General features: G+C 46.7%; 1 protein-coding gene across 4 annotated transcripts in view; it reads left to right on the top strand.

Moving 5' to 3' along the window:
* The first annotated feature begins 595 nt into the window (after positions 1–595).
* The window catches only part of TNS1 (tensin 1), an 805,414-nt gene continuing 791,249 nt past the window's right edge, over positions 596–14,760 (top strand). For 3 of the 4 annotated variants that reach the window (XM_082260250.1, XM_082260249.1, XM_082260247.1), the window contains exon 1: positions 596–765. In XM_082260250.1, the coding sequence (XP_082116376.1) occupies positions 655–765 (111 nt within the window). In that variant the 5' untranslated portion in view covers positions 596–654. The remainder of the gene's footprint in view (positions 766–14,760) is intronic. The other variant, XM_082260251.1, reaches the window with a different exon arrangement.

The following is a 14,760-nucleotide window of genomic DNA, read 5'->3' as shown; positions in this document are numbered from 1 at the left end:
CAGCGAGTTTCTGTGCATGCAGGGAACGTGTGCAATCTTGTGGGCGCTCCCAACGAGCACAAGCGTAAATCTAGCCTTACGGTTACTAATTTTCATGCACTTTCAGTGAATTGTTGCACACCTGAAACGCAACGGAGTGACCCCCCCCAAAGGATCACCTAGTACCATGTGAAACTGGAGTGCGAAGAGGTCTGACTTTTTCCTCTACAAACTGGTACATTGTTCCTGGCCAGGTAGGTCATCAGACCCAAAGGGGGGTGAGTGATGGAGAAAAGGGGGAGGGAGGGAATTATTTAGGACCAGTGCAGGGCTGGGGGGGCTGCAGCGTGCACAGAGGTGTGTTCCTGCAATGTCAGGTCTGTGAACATCTCTGTGACTTCCTGAACAGAGCACAGGGGAGGAGGAGGAGCAGAGAGGGAAAAACAAGCAACTTCCATAGTCCCCCCCCCCCCCTTCTCCTCCTCCTCCTCCTCTCCCTCCACTCTCCAAACTGCTTTGGTCTCCATCATCCTTGCCTGTGACAGTCCTCAGCTATGGGGAGCCTCCAGGCTGGGCGCTGAGCCTCCCCTCTGCACCCCCCCCCCCCAGCTCTGCTCCAGCCTTTACCTGTGGGGAGTGGGACAGGTGAGCCCCACCGCTACCTCTGCTGGCTGCATGGGATGCACCGTGAGCTTCATCTGCTGTGAAGAGGAGCCCCTTCAGATGTCTGCAGACCCCCAATATGAATCCATCAGCATGGAGGAGAAGAGGAGGCTCCTCAGCAAGGTAAGATCACACACCCCCCACTTCCACATTGTACACTTGTTACATTGTATCTCACACTTGTTACATTGTATCACACTTGTTACATTGTATCTCACACTTGTTACATTGTATCTCACACTTGTTGTATCTCAGGGATGACTCTTTGCTCCCTTCAGTGTCCCCATCCCTACAATCTATTAAACCTGGAACACTGACCCCCTTCCGGGACATGGGGTGGGGGGGGGGGCGTCTGCCCTGGGCACAGTGGGGATTCGGGGGGGGGGGGGGGTTGTGCTAGAAGGGGTGATTTGGATGGGGGGGGGGGGGGGGATTTGTACTAGGAGGGTGGATTTCTGTTTGGAAGGGGGATTTGGGGGGGGGGAGCTATACTAGGGGGGTAGGGGGGTATTTGTGCTAGAAGGGGAAATTTGGAGAGGAGCATTAGTGCTAGGAGAAGAGATTTTGGGGGAATGTGTGCTGGAAGTTTGGGATTTGGAGGGGGGGGGGGAGAGATTTTGTGCTCAGAGTGGAAATTTGAGGAATAGAGGATTTGTACTAGGAGGGGAGGGGGTTTCTGTTAGGAAGGGGGATTTCGGGGGGGGGGGGGGGGGGAGCTGTGCTAGTAGGGATGATTGGGAGGTTTTGTGCTGGGAGAAGGGATTTGGGGGGAATTTGTGCTGGGAGTTGGGGATTTGGAGGGGGGGGGGATTTATGCTCTGAGGGGTGATTTGAGGAGCAAAGGATTTGTACTAGGAGGGGGGATTTCTGTTAGGAAGGGGGATATGGGGGGGGGGGAGATGTGCTAGTAGTGATGGTTGGGGGGAATTTGTGTTAGGAGGAGAAATTTGGGTGGGCGAATTAGTGCTGGAGAAAGGATTTGGGGGGAATATGTTCTGGGATTTGGAGATTTGGGAGGGGGGGGGAATTTATGCTCAGAGGGAAATTTGAGGAGCAGATGATTTGTATTAGGAGGGGGGATTTCTGTTAGGAAGGGGGATTTGGGGGGGGGGGAGGAGCTGTGCTAGTAGGGATGATTGAGGGGATTTCTGTTAGGGGGATTTGGGGGGGGATTTGTGCAAGGAGGGGAAATTTGGGGGGGGGGGTCAGTGCTAGGAGGGATGATTGGGTGGAATTTGTGCTGGGGGGGGGGATTTGGGGGGTGGGGAGGATTAGTGCTAGGAGAAGGGATTTGGGGGGGATTTGTGCTGAAATTTGGAGATTTGGAGGGGGGGGGGGGGAGAGGATTCATGCTCAGAGGGGAAACTTAGAAAGCAGAGGATTTGTACTAGGAGAGGGGGATTTCTATTAGGAAGGGGGATTGGGGGCGGGGAGCTGTACTAGTAAGGATGATTGGGGGAATTTGTGCTAGGAGGAGAAATGTGGGGGGCTAATTAGTGCTAGGAGGGATGATTGGGGGGTGGGGAGGATTAGTGCTAGGAGAAGGGATTGGGGGGGGGGGGGGATTTGTGCTGGGATTTGGAGGGGGGAGAGGATTTATGCTCAGAGGGGAAATTTAAGAGGCAGAGGATTTGTATTAGGAGAGGGGATTTATTTTAGGAAGGGGGGATTTTGGAGGGGGGGGGGGCTGTGCTAGTAGGAATGATTGGGGGGGAATGTCTGCTAGGAGGGGAAATTTGGGGGGGGGGGGAGAGTATTAGTGCTAGGAGAAGGAATTTGGGGGGAATTTGTGCTGGGAGTTGGGGATTTGGAGGGGGGGGGGGCAGAGGATTTATGCTCAGAGGTGACATTTAAGGGACAGTGAATTTGGGCTAGGAGGGGGTATTTCTTATGGAAGGGGGTACATTTTAATTTGGGGAGAATTTTGGTTTGTCAAGGGAATTTATGGGGTTAGTGTGAAAATTAGTGCTCAAATTGAGGGTGGGGGGGGAAGGTGATTTTTGCTGACACCTCATAGGGCTGTTTGGCACCTTTTCCCTGGGCGGTAGATGACCTTGTCCCAGCACTGACCCCCCTCCCAAGCCTGAGGATCCAATCATCACTTCACATTCTAAAGTAGCATTGAGTCCTCGCTATTTAATTAAATATTCCTTTAAAAAAGTTCAAGGCTCCATGCACACTTGGTGCGACTGCGAAGTTGCGCCGACTTTGACGCAACTTTGGATGGGTGCAACTTGGATACGGCTTTGGCTTTGACCAGTGATAATGGACAACTGTTGCATTGTATACATTCAGGTACGGCTTCCATGCAACTTCTGAGGGTTAACATTGAAGTCTATGGCCCTCAAGGTGCATGAAAGTCAAACCAAAGTAGCGCATGAACTACTTTTAAGTCGCTGCAACTTTAAGTCGCACATATATGAATGGTTATCATTGGAAAACGCGGGGAGCGACTTGTCATGCGACTTTGATGTCCAAAGTTGCATGACAAATTGCACAATTGTGAATAGAGCCTAAAGGAGGATTCACCTTTCTGAAAGTTTGTCTGTCTGAATTGTTGTTGCAACTAAAGAATTGATAACGGAGGAGTGACATTTTTGAGTAATTATTGCCGGGGGGGGGGAAATCCATAAAACTTTCTGCTGTAGATGTGGATAAGAAGGGGCATAAAAAAAATGATTTTCCACCGCTGCTTACTCTGCGATAATAGCAGGCGGGATTTGATTCCCATATTCGTTTAGTCCGATCCATGGAGTGATCGCTTTCTATGGCCGATTCTTTAAATTGCAAATATTTTGTGTTTTTTTTTTTTTGGGACACGTCCTGTTTTTATTATACAACTGCGTGTGTTTTATTATATTACAGAGGATCTATTGATGACTTTGTTTAGTAAATATGGCGTTCTTCTAAAATATTGTGGAATATTTACGTAAGAGCAAAGTGCTGAATACATTGGTTCTTGCACATGATACAGGTGTATGAGCGCTGGAAACTCAGGAAGAAAAAAATAAAATTCCTGCGCAAAAAATAAAATAAAAATAAAAATGCAAGAACAGTTTGTTTATTATGCGTGTTTATGTGCTTAAAATTTAAATTCCAAAAATTCTTCTAGCTGCAATTTATTTTAATATTCGGGATGGGGGGTTGGTAAATGTACCTGCTCATAAAATACTGACCAGTAACGCAAATTATTCCTTATTATTTATTTATTTTTTTATTGAGCTAAACGCGTATTTACACACATGTAGGATACATGCACATGGGTGCATTTGCGTGTTTATGTGCTTAAAATTAAAATTCTAAAAATTCTTATAGCTGCAATTTATTTTCATATTCGGGGTGGGGGTTGGTAAATGTACCTGCTCATAAAATACTGACCAGTAACGCAAAATATTCCTTATTATTTATTTATTTATTATTTTTATTTTTTTTATTGAGCTAAATGCGTATTTACACACGTGTAGGATACATGTACATGGGTGCATTTGCGTGTTTATGTGCTTAAAATTAAAATTCTAAAAATTCTTCTAGCTGCCATTTATTTTAATATTCAGGGTGGGGGTTGGTAAATGTACCTGCTCATAAAATACTGACCAGTAACGTAAATTATTCCTTATTATTTATTTTTTTATTTTTTTATTGAACTAAACGTGTATTTACACACATGTAGGATACATGCACATGGGTGCATTTGCGTGTTTATGTACTTAAAATTAGAATTCTAAAAATTCTCCTAGCTGCAATTTATTTTAATATTCAGGGTGGGGGTTGGTAAATGTACCTGCTCATAAAATACTGACTAGTAACGCAAATTATTACATTTTTTTTTATTGAGCTGAACGCGTATTTACACACGTGTAGGATACATGCACATGGGTGCATTTGCACATGCAGTGTAAAGACACTGCAGCCTGTGTTTTAACACCCATGTGCGAGAGCGCTAATGTTTTATATTAAAAAAATAATAATAATTATTAAAAAAAATAAATACAAAAGAAAAAAAAAAGAGCAAACTGCTGAATACATTGGTTCTTGCACATGATACTGATGTATGAGCGCTGGAAATTCAGGCAGAAAATTCCTGTGTAAAATTAAAAAAAAATAAAAAGAAATGCAGGTACAGTTTGTAAATTACACGTGTTTACTTGCTTAAAATTAAAATTCTTACAATTCTTCTAGCTGTAATATATTCTACTATTCGGGGGGGATGGAGGTTGGTAAATGTACCTGCTCAAAAAATACTGACCAATAACGCAAAATATTACATTTTCTTTTTAAATTGAGCTAAACGCGTATTTACAGACATGTAAGATACATGCACATGGGTGCATTTGCACATGCAATGTAAAGCTGCTGCAGCCTGTGTTTTAACACCCATGTGCAAGAGCGCTAATGTTTTATATATAAAAAAAAATAGTTAATTAAAAAAAAAAAAGAGCAAAGTGCTGAATACATTGGTTCTTGCACATGATACTGATGTATGAGCGCTGGAAATTCAGGCAGAAAAATTCCTGCAAAAAAAAAAAAATAAACAAAAATGCAGGTACAGTTTGTAAATTACGTGTGTTTATATGCTTAAAATTAAAAGTCTTAAAATTTTTCTAGCTGTAATATATTCTACTATTCGGGGGGGGGGGGGGGGGGATGGGAGTTGGTAAATGTACCTGCTCATAAAATACTGGCCAGTAATGCAAATTATTACATGTTTTTTTTTTATTGAGCTAAACGCGTATTTACACACGTGTAGGATACATGCAACATGGGTGCATTTGCGAAAACAGTGTAAAGACCAGGGCTGCTGTTAGAAATCGTGGGGCCCCGTACAGACTACCTGGCAGGGCCCCCTCAAGAAAATATTAAAGATATATTTAGCTAAAATTACAACAAAATCACTATTATCAGACACAAAAAACTATGTTAAATAAAAAAGAAGATGAGATGAGAAAAATATGCAGGCTGGACAGTTGGAGCTCAGTGATCAGAGAGACAGAGAGAGAGAAACAAAGTTACAATTTACAAATAAACTCCTGAGCAGAGATAAGTGCTGGGGGGGGGGGCCCACACAGGGAGGGGGATTAGTGAGGGACGACTGTCTCTTTCTCAGCAGATAAAAGCTGATAGCAGGGAGAGGGACAGATCAGATTCAGGTGCTGGAGGAAGATTTCTGTAATTGTTGTCGATCACAAATCCCCCTCTCTGTGTGGGCCCCCCTGTGTGCTCGGGGCCCCCTACAAGAGGGCTGGTGGTCCCCCCCCTATCAGCGGCCCTGGTAAAGACACTGTGTTTTAACACCCAGGTGCAAGAGCCGTGATGTTTAAGGCTCCGTTCACATCTAGGCGTTTTGGGGCGTTTTTGGGGCGTTTTTCTGCTCTAGGATCAGCTCTCAAAACGCCCAACAAGACAAATCCTATTCATTTCAATGGCCCCTGTTCACATCTGAGCGTTTTGACGCTGTATACAAAACGCCCAACGCTCAAAAAAGTACATGAGCTTCTTTTTGGGCAGATTACAGGCGTTTTCCATTGATCTCTATTCAATCTAAAAACGCCTGCACAAAAATCGCGGTAAAAATCGCAGTAAAATCGCGGTAAAAAAACGCCGCAAAAATCGCGGTAAAAAACGCGCGAAAAACGCTACGCTCAGGTGTGAATGTAGCCTTATATATAAAAAAGAAAATATTTATTTAAAAAAACAAAAATACAAAAATAATCTATTTATCTATCTATCTCTCTCTCTATCTCTATAAAATTCTACATCTATATATATCTAAATCTCTATATCTCTATAAGAATCTATATATATATCTATAATCTCTATATCTCTATAAAAATCTATATCTATAAAAATCTGTAATCTCTGATATGTATGCTTTTATGTATTGTACTATGGCAATAGACTTTCACATAATGTAATGAGATTGATAATGATAGTGATGATGATTTTCAGATTCCCCAAGATTTTATTCTTAGCATGTATCTGGGCGTAAATGGGTTTGATTTAATAAAACTGGAGAGTGCAAAATCTGGTGCAGCTCTGCATGGTAGCCAATCAGCTTCTTACGTCAGCTTGTTCAGTTAGGGTCCTTTCACATGGGCGTTCCGCCCGGCTGACTCCGCTAGCTCAGCAGGGATCGCTCCTCTGATCCCCTCTGAGCAGGTGGGTGACAGATTGGTCTTCGCTCACTGTGCAGAGAGGGACCTGTCAGATCCCCGCTCTCCTCTCTGGGGAAATCGGATGAAAACGGACCACCTGTCTGTTTTCATCCGATCCCATCCGATCCCACCCGATCTGATCTGATCTGCCAGACGGATGGATTAATAGGGTTTCCATCCGTCTGGATTTCACGGACAGGATCGGATCGGATAGTGGCGGGTGTCAGCGGACATGTCACTGCAGACATCCGCTGTCCTATAAGGGTGAATGGAGGGTCCGATCAGGTCAGCCTGAAAAACTGACACACGGACCTGATTGGAAAGCCCGTGTGAAAGGGGCCTTTAGCTTTGACAAAAAAAAACTGGAAGCTGATTGGCTACCATGCACAGCTGCACCAGATTTTGCACTCTCCAGTATTAGTAAATCTCCCCCAATGTCTCAATTCAAACGTCAGGATGACACCATCGCCAAGCAATTCAGGAAGGATGCAGTCTGATAGAGGATGGGCAATTGTTTCCGTCACTCATCGTTCCCCAGGGAAATATCTGCCCGTCTCTGGCCAGCCTTGAGGTTGGATTCACATTGTGAATATGCGAGTTCTGCCGCTTGTTCATTTTGAATGGATGCCTGTGGCGCTATTTCTCGTGACGCAGCTCGCAACAATGCATGTTAGTGTGTTACTGTGCACTGCAATGCTCAGCAACACAAGTGTGCTGGTTAGGTGCTATTAAGAATAAATGGCACCACGACACACGCTGATACGCAGGCAACAATGTATGTGTTACTGCACCGCAACAGTGCGATCCCAACTTTACAGTGTAAAATGTTATATTAGGATTGATAGTGCTCCGGCCGGGTATACACTGTATCACATATGTATGTATACATTGTATATACTCTATAAAGATATGATTGTGCTCCAGGTATAAACTCTATTATAAATATTGTATATGATCTATAACAGTGGTCTCCAAACTTTTCATGCCTGTATCTGGCCCTGGAGACATTATTCCCTCCCACTGTCAGCAACAGCGGGGCATAGTTCCTGCCACGGACACTGAGAAGGGGCACTATTCCTCCCACTGACACCAATGATGGCGCACTATTCCTCCCACTGACACCAATGATGGGGCACTATTTTTCCCACTGACATCCATGATGGGGCGCTATTCCTCCCACTGACACCAATGATGGGGCACTATTCTTTCCACTGGCACCAATGATGGGGCACTATTCTTCCCACTGGCACCAATGATGGGGCACTATTCTTCCCACTGGCACCAATGATGGGGCACTATTCCTCCCACTGACACCAATGATGGGGCACTATTCTTCCCACTGACACCAATGATGGGGCACTATTCCTCCCACTGATACCAATGATGGGGCACTATTCTTCCCACTGGCACCAATGATGGGCACTATTCCTCCCACTGATACCAATGATGGGGCACTATTCTTCTCACTGACACCAATGATGGGGCACTATTCCTCCCACTGACACAAATGATGGGGCACTATTCCTCCCACTGACACCAATGATGGGGCACTATTCCTCCCACTGACACCAATGATGGGGCACTATTCCTCCCACTGACACCAATGATGGGGCACTATTCCTCCCATTGATATCAACCATTGATTATTTACTCCCACTGTTGCCAGGACATTTTCCTCCTTCACTGGCCACAGTCCAGCCCCCCTAGACTTTGAGAGAAAGTAAACTGGCGCTTTGTTTATAAAGTTCGGGCACCCCTGATCTATAAGAATATGATTGTGCCCTGTGTGTAATATAAGTATATACTGTATACCTTGTATATAATCTATAAGGAGTATATAAGTGTGTTTGTGTGTAAATATATATATATATATATATATATATATATATATATATATATATATATATATATACACACAGTATCTCACAAAAGTGAGTACACCCCTAACATTTTTGTAAATATTTTATTATATCTTTTCATGTGACAACACTAAAGAAATGACACTTTGCTACAATGTAAAGTAGTGAGTGTAAAGCTTGTATAACAGTGTGATATTGTATGAACCTAGCCAATCATGCCAACAATCATGCCAACTTCCGATGCGTTTCGCCAATTTGAACCCTCATCACCCAGGAAGCTGGACAGGAAAAACGCGTCGGAAGTAGCTCTACCCTCCTTGCGTGCACATTGGTTACACTGTATTTACAGTGGATCTGTGGAAGAGGTCGAGCTTCTTTAAACTGAGGGGGGTGACTTTTTATGGATTGGATTGTTCAATGAATGTGGCCTGCACATTCACTTAACTTCTTTGGTTGACCATGGTGAGGTCTGTTCTAAGGGGATCCTGTCCTGTTAAACCGCTGTATGGTCTTGGCCACCGTGCTGCATCTCAGTTTCAGGGTCTTGGCAATCTTCTTATAGCCTAGCCCATCTTTATGTAGAGCAACAATTCTTTTTTTCAGATCCTCAGAGAGTTCTTTGCCATGAGGAGCCATGTTGAACTTCCAGTGACCAGTATGAGAGAGTGAGAGCGATAACACCAAATTTATCACACCTGCTCCCCATTCACACCTGAGACCTTGTAACACTAACGAATCACAAGACACCGGGGAGGGAAAATGGCTAATTGGGCCCAATTTGGACATTGTCACTTAGGGATGTACTCACTTTTGTTGCCAGCGGTTTAGACATTAATAGCTGTGTGTTGAGTTATTTTGAGGGGACAGCAAATTTACACTGTTATACAAGCTGTACACTCACTACTTTACATTGTAGCAAAGTGTCATTTCTTCAGTGTTGTCACATGAAAAGATAGAATAAAATATTTACAAAAAATGTGAGGGGTGTACTGACTTTTGTGAGATACTGTATATACACAGGTAAATATATATATGTATACCTTGTATATGATCTATAGGCAGAAGATTGAGCTTGGGGTATGAATAGTGCACTTTTTATGTCCCTGGAAATGCGTCTCCTCGGTCGGTATCAATGTATAGACAATGCGGTTTTCTGTTCTGTAGGACGGAGGCTCGCGGCGATGGGGGGCTGTGACGCCATGTTTATTTATTTTCATTTTTTAATTAGTCGTAGCATTGTAGCGGCAAGCCTGTCATCTGGGCAGGTTCAGACATATCAGCGCACAAACAGCGCTTTGTTTTCCTGTGAATCGGAGTCAGGCAGCTGCTGCGAGGCTGCAGGCTTGCTGGAACTTGTAGTTCCACTATCACAGGGCTCAGCTTCCTAGAAGAGGGAGAAGTTTTTGTCCTGGCCTCTTGGAAAAGCCGGGCTGATATAGAGATCTATGACTGATCTTTTTCAGTCTGTGGTTTTTGTGTTACTGATGGAGGGCCCATTCATACTTTAGCGTCCGTTGCTTTAAAGCAGAAGCGTTACTGCAAGCTGGGCCATTCATTATAGCGGATGAAAAAAATGCACCTCACTTTTTTTTTTAAGCAACACAGCGCACTGCAATGCATCGTGTGGTGCACTGTGCTGTGCAATGCCTCGTGTGATGCACTGTGCTGTGCAATGCCTCGTGTGGTGCACTGTGCTGTGCAATGCATCGTGTGGTGCACTGTGCTGTGCAATGCATCGTGTGGTGCACTGTGCTGTGCAATGCCTCGTGTGGTACACTGTGCTGTGCAATGCATCGTGTGATGCACTGTGCTGTGCAATGCGTCATGTGGTGCACTGTGCTGTGCAATGCGTCATGTGGTGCACTGTGCTGTGCAATGCCTCGTGTGGTGCACTGTGCTGTGCAATGCATCGTGTGGTGCACTGTGCTGTGCAATGCCTCGTGTGGTGCACTGTGCTGTGAAATGCCTCGTGTGGTGCACTGTGCTGTGCAATGCATCGTGTGGTGCACTGTGCTGTGCAATGCCTCTTGTGGTGCACTGTGCTGTGCAATGCTTCGTGTGGTGCACTGTGCTCTGCAATGCCTCATGTGGTGCACTGTGCTGTGCAATGCCTCATGTAGTACACTGTGCTGTGCAATGCCTCATGTAGTGCACTGTCCTGTGCAATGCCTCGTGTGGTGCACTGTGCTGTGCAATGCCTCGTGTGGTGAACTGTGCTCTGCAATGCCTCATGTGGTGCACTGTGCTGTGCAATGCCTCATGTAGTGCACTGTGCTGTGCAATGCCTCATGTAGTGCACTGTCCTGTGCAATGCCTCGTGTGGTGCACTGTGCTGTGCAATGCCTCGTGTGGTGCACTGTGCTCTGCAATGCCTCATGTGGTGCACTGTGCTCTGCAATGCCTCATGTGGTGCACTGTGCTGTGCAATGCCTCATGTGGTGCGCTGTGCTGTGCAATGCCTCATGTAGTGCACTGTCCTGTGCAATGCCTCATGTGGTGCACTGTGCTGTGCAATGCCTCATGTAGTGCACTGTGCTGTGCAATGCCTTATCTGGTGCACTGTGCTGTGCAATGTGTCGTGTGGTACACTGTGCTGTGGAATTCCCCTGTGTGGTGCACTGTGCTGTGCAATGCCTCATGTGGTGCACTTTGCTGTGCAATGCATCGTGTGGTGCACTGTGCTATGCAATGCTTCAAGTGGTGCACTGTGCTGTGCAATGTGTCATGTGGGGCACTCTATGCAATGTGTCATGTGGGACACTCTGCTGTGCAATGCGTTACGTGGTGCACTCTATGCTATGCGTTGTGTGGTGCACTCTATGCAATGTGTTGTGTGGTGCACTCTGCTGTGCAATGCCTTGTGTGATGCACTCTATGCAATGTGTCGTGTGGTGCTGCACTCTGCTGTGCAATGCGCCATGTGGTGCACTCTATGCAATGCGTCGTGTGGTGCACTCTATGCAATGCGTTGTGTGGTGCACTCTGCTGTGCAATGCATTGTGTGGTGCACTCTGCTGTGCAATGCCTCCTGTGGTGCACTCTGCTGTGCAATGCATTGTGTGGTGCTGGACTCTGCTGTGCAATGCATTGTGTGGTGCTGGACTCTGCTGTGCAATGAGTCGTGTGGTGAACTCTGCTGTGGAATGCGTCGTGTGGTGCATTTTGCTGTGCAATGTCTCGTGTGGTTCACTCTATGATAACGCAGTGCCGAATCGCAAAAAATGGCCTGTTCATTAAGGGGGCAAATCCTCCTGGTCAAGAAGTGGTTAAAGAGGTTGTAATACAGTCACATACTAGCTCATTTTGAAATACTTACCTTAGAACAAAGCCCCCCTCAGTGCCGCCCACTCAGCGGTAACACGGCCAACATGTTCAGCCATCTTCCTTCCGGGTTCACGTCCTCCGGCCATCTGATATCCCGGAGCTGCTATGACTTCACTCCTGCGCATGCGCGTGGGAGCCGCCGTTCATGGCACAGGGCTCTGAAGGAACGGCACGGGCGGCCGTTCCTTCAGAGCGCATGCGCCAATGACGTCATTGGCTGCATGCAATGTAAATATCTCCTAAACGGTGCAAGTTTAGAAGATGTTTACAGTATCTATAGGTAACCCTTATCATAGACCTACCTATAGGTATAAACACTACCTGGGGGTTTACAACCACTTTAAATCCCACTGGTTCTGGGGGTTTTTTCCAGCCAGAAAACGCCCCTGCCAAAAACTGCTGATATCAGCCTGTGTGTGCATGGAGACATAGGAGAACATGCTGGGAGTTTACTGGCTGCAGAAAAAAACATCGGACGCCAAAAACAGCCGCTGTAATAACGTTATAATGAGGCTTTATAATAGAACTTAGATTACAAAATCTTCAGTTTTACTCAAATTGGGTGATGCAAAAATTAATACGGGAAAAAAAACAAAAGTAAGTACTCAAAGACAGTGGCGGCTGGTGCTCCATGGGACGGGGGGGGGGGCTTTAGACGGACCACACCATACCCCCCCCGGACCACACTATACCCCCCCCCCGACCACACCAGCCCGCACACCATACCCCCCCCCACGGACGACACCAGCCCACACACCACAAACGCCCCCCCCCGTCACCGGCTCACTCACCGTGAAGGGCAGGCAGGCGGCGGCGGCGGCTTCTATGCAGTCTCCTCAAGTCCTCCCATCTCCTCGAGTCCTACCTCCTTCTCCTCCACCTTGGCCAATGGCATGGCTTCGCCTTTCGGCCAATCGGGAGACAATTGGCCAGGAGGAGGATCCGTGTGACAATAGCGAATATTCATTCGCTATTGTCATACAAATGGGCGGGCTCAGGGCGCAGTGTTCTGCGCCCCGAGCCCACCTTTATTTGAAGCCTATTAGAGTCTCTGGCTGTAATCACGTGCTTCCAAAAAAAAAAAAACATTGGAATCCATGCGTCCAGCGCCGTGCGTGTAGATTGGGGGGGGGGGGCCAGACGCATGGATACGGGGGGGGGGGGCCCTAATGCACCAGCTGCCACTGCTCAAAGATACATCCCTAGTAAGAAATATGTGTGAAAGGCGTAAAAAAACGCCACAAAACAAAACAAAAAGGGTAGGAGTATACCGGAGAGTCACTATTCTTCCCTCATATGTGGCTGGGAGGAAGTGACCTATTAAAATGATGCCACTTCCTCTCAGGGCGGAGGAGGTAGGGAAGAATAGTGTGACCTGCCAACCACAGTGATGAAGTGGCGGCGGTCTTAACACTTTTATCAACTTCACGGGAGACCTTTGTTATCTCCCCACGGATCTCCTAATGCGCTACAGCAGTTTTGCACCAGAGACCGGCTGCATGGAAGAAAATGATGCCAAGGCCTTTGGGGCGATTTTTTTTTTTTGCGGGCAATTAGTCGGGGCAGTGGCTGGTGTTGGCGCTTCAATCATCACGGCACCATGGCTGATATGATGTCCGGATGATTGAAGAGCATTATTTCTATTATTACATTGTAATATGAAATGAAATCGTTCAACTCAACATAATGCAGAATCAGTGGGAGCCCTGAGCGTGCCACATACCATCCTTGCCTGCCACCAGATGCAGCTTGTCACTTGCCACGTCACCTGCCACCGAATGCAGCTTGTCACTTGCCACGTCACCTGCCACCGAATGCAGCTTGTCACTTGCCACCTCACCTGCCTTCAGATTCAGCTTGTCATTTGCCACGTCATCTGCCTTCAGATGCAGCTTGTCACTTGCCACGTCACCTGCCACTGAATGCAGCTTGTCACTTGCCATGTCACCTGCCTTCAGATTCAGCTTGTCACGTCACCTGCCACCGAATGCGGCTTGTCACTTGCCACGTCACTTGCCGCCAGTTGCAGCTTGTCACTTGCCACTTCACCTGCCACCAGTTGCAGCTTGTCACTTGTCACGTCACTTGCCACCAGATGCAGCTTATCATTTGCCACGTCACCTGCCAACACATGCAGCTTGTCACTTGCCACGTCACTTGCCTTCAGATGCAGCTTGTCACTTGCCACGTCACCTGCCACCAGATGCAGCTTGTCACTTACCAAGTCACCTGCCACTGAATGCAGCTTGTCACTTGCCATGTCACCTGCCTTCAGATGCAGCTTATCACTTGCCACGTCACATGCCACCAGATGCAGCTTGTCACTTGCCACATCACCTGCCACCAGATGCAGCTTGTCACGTGCCATGTCACCTGCCTTCAGATACAGCTTGTCACTTGCCACCAGATGCAGCTTGTCACTTGCCACGTCACATGCCGCCAGATGCAGCTTGTCACTTGCCAGGTCACTTGCCTCCAGATGCAGATTGTCACGTGCCATGTTACTTGCCACCAGATGCAGCTTGTTACATCACCTGCCTTCAGATACAGCTTGTTACTTGCCACCAGATGCAGCTTGTCACTTGCCACGTCACTTGCCACCAGATGCGGATTGTCACTTGCCACGTCACCTTCCACTGAATGCAGCTTGTCACTTGCCATGTCACCTGCCTTCAGATGCAGCTTGTCACTTGCCATGTCACCTGCCTTCAGATGAAGCTTGTCACTTGCCACGTCACCTGCCACCAGATGCAGCTTGTCACGTGCCATGTCACTTGTCACCG

The sequence above is a fragment of the Pelophylax lessonae genome (genome assembly GCF_965119305.1).
Source record: "Pelophylax lessonae genome assembly, chromosome: 6".
NCBI lineage: Eukaryota > Metazoa > Chordata > Amphibia > Anura > Ranidae > Pelophylax > Pelophylax lessonae.
Note: the sequence above shows the minus strand (reverse complement) of the source record. Positions and strands in the feature narration are given on the sequence as shown.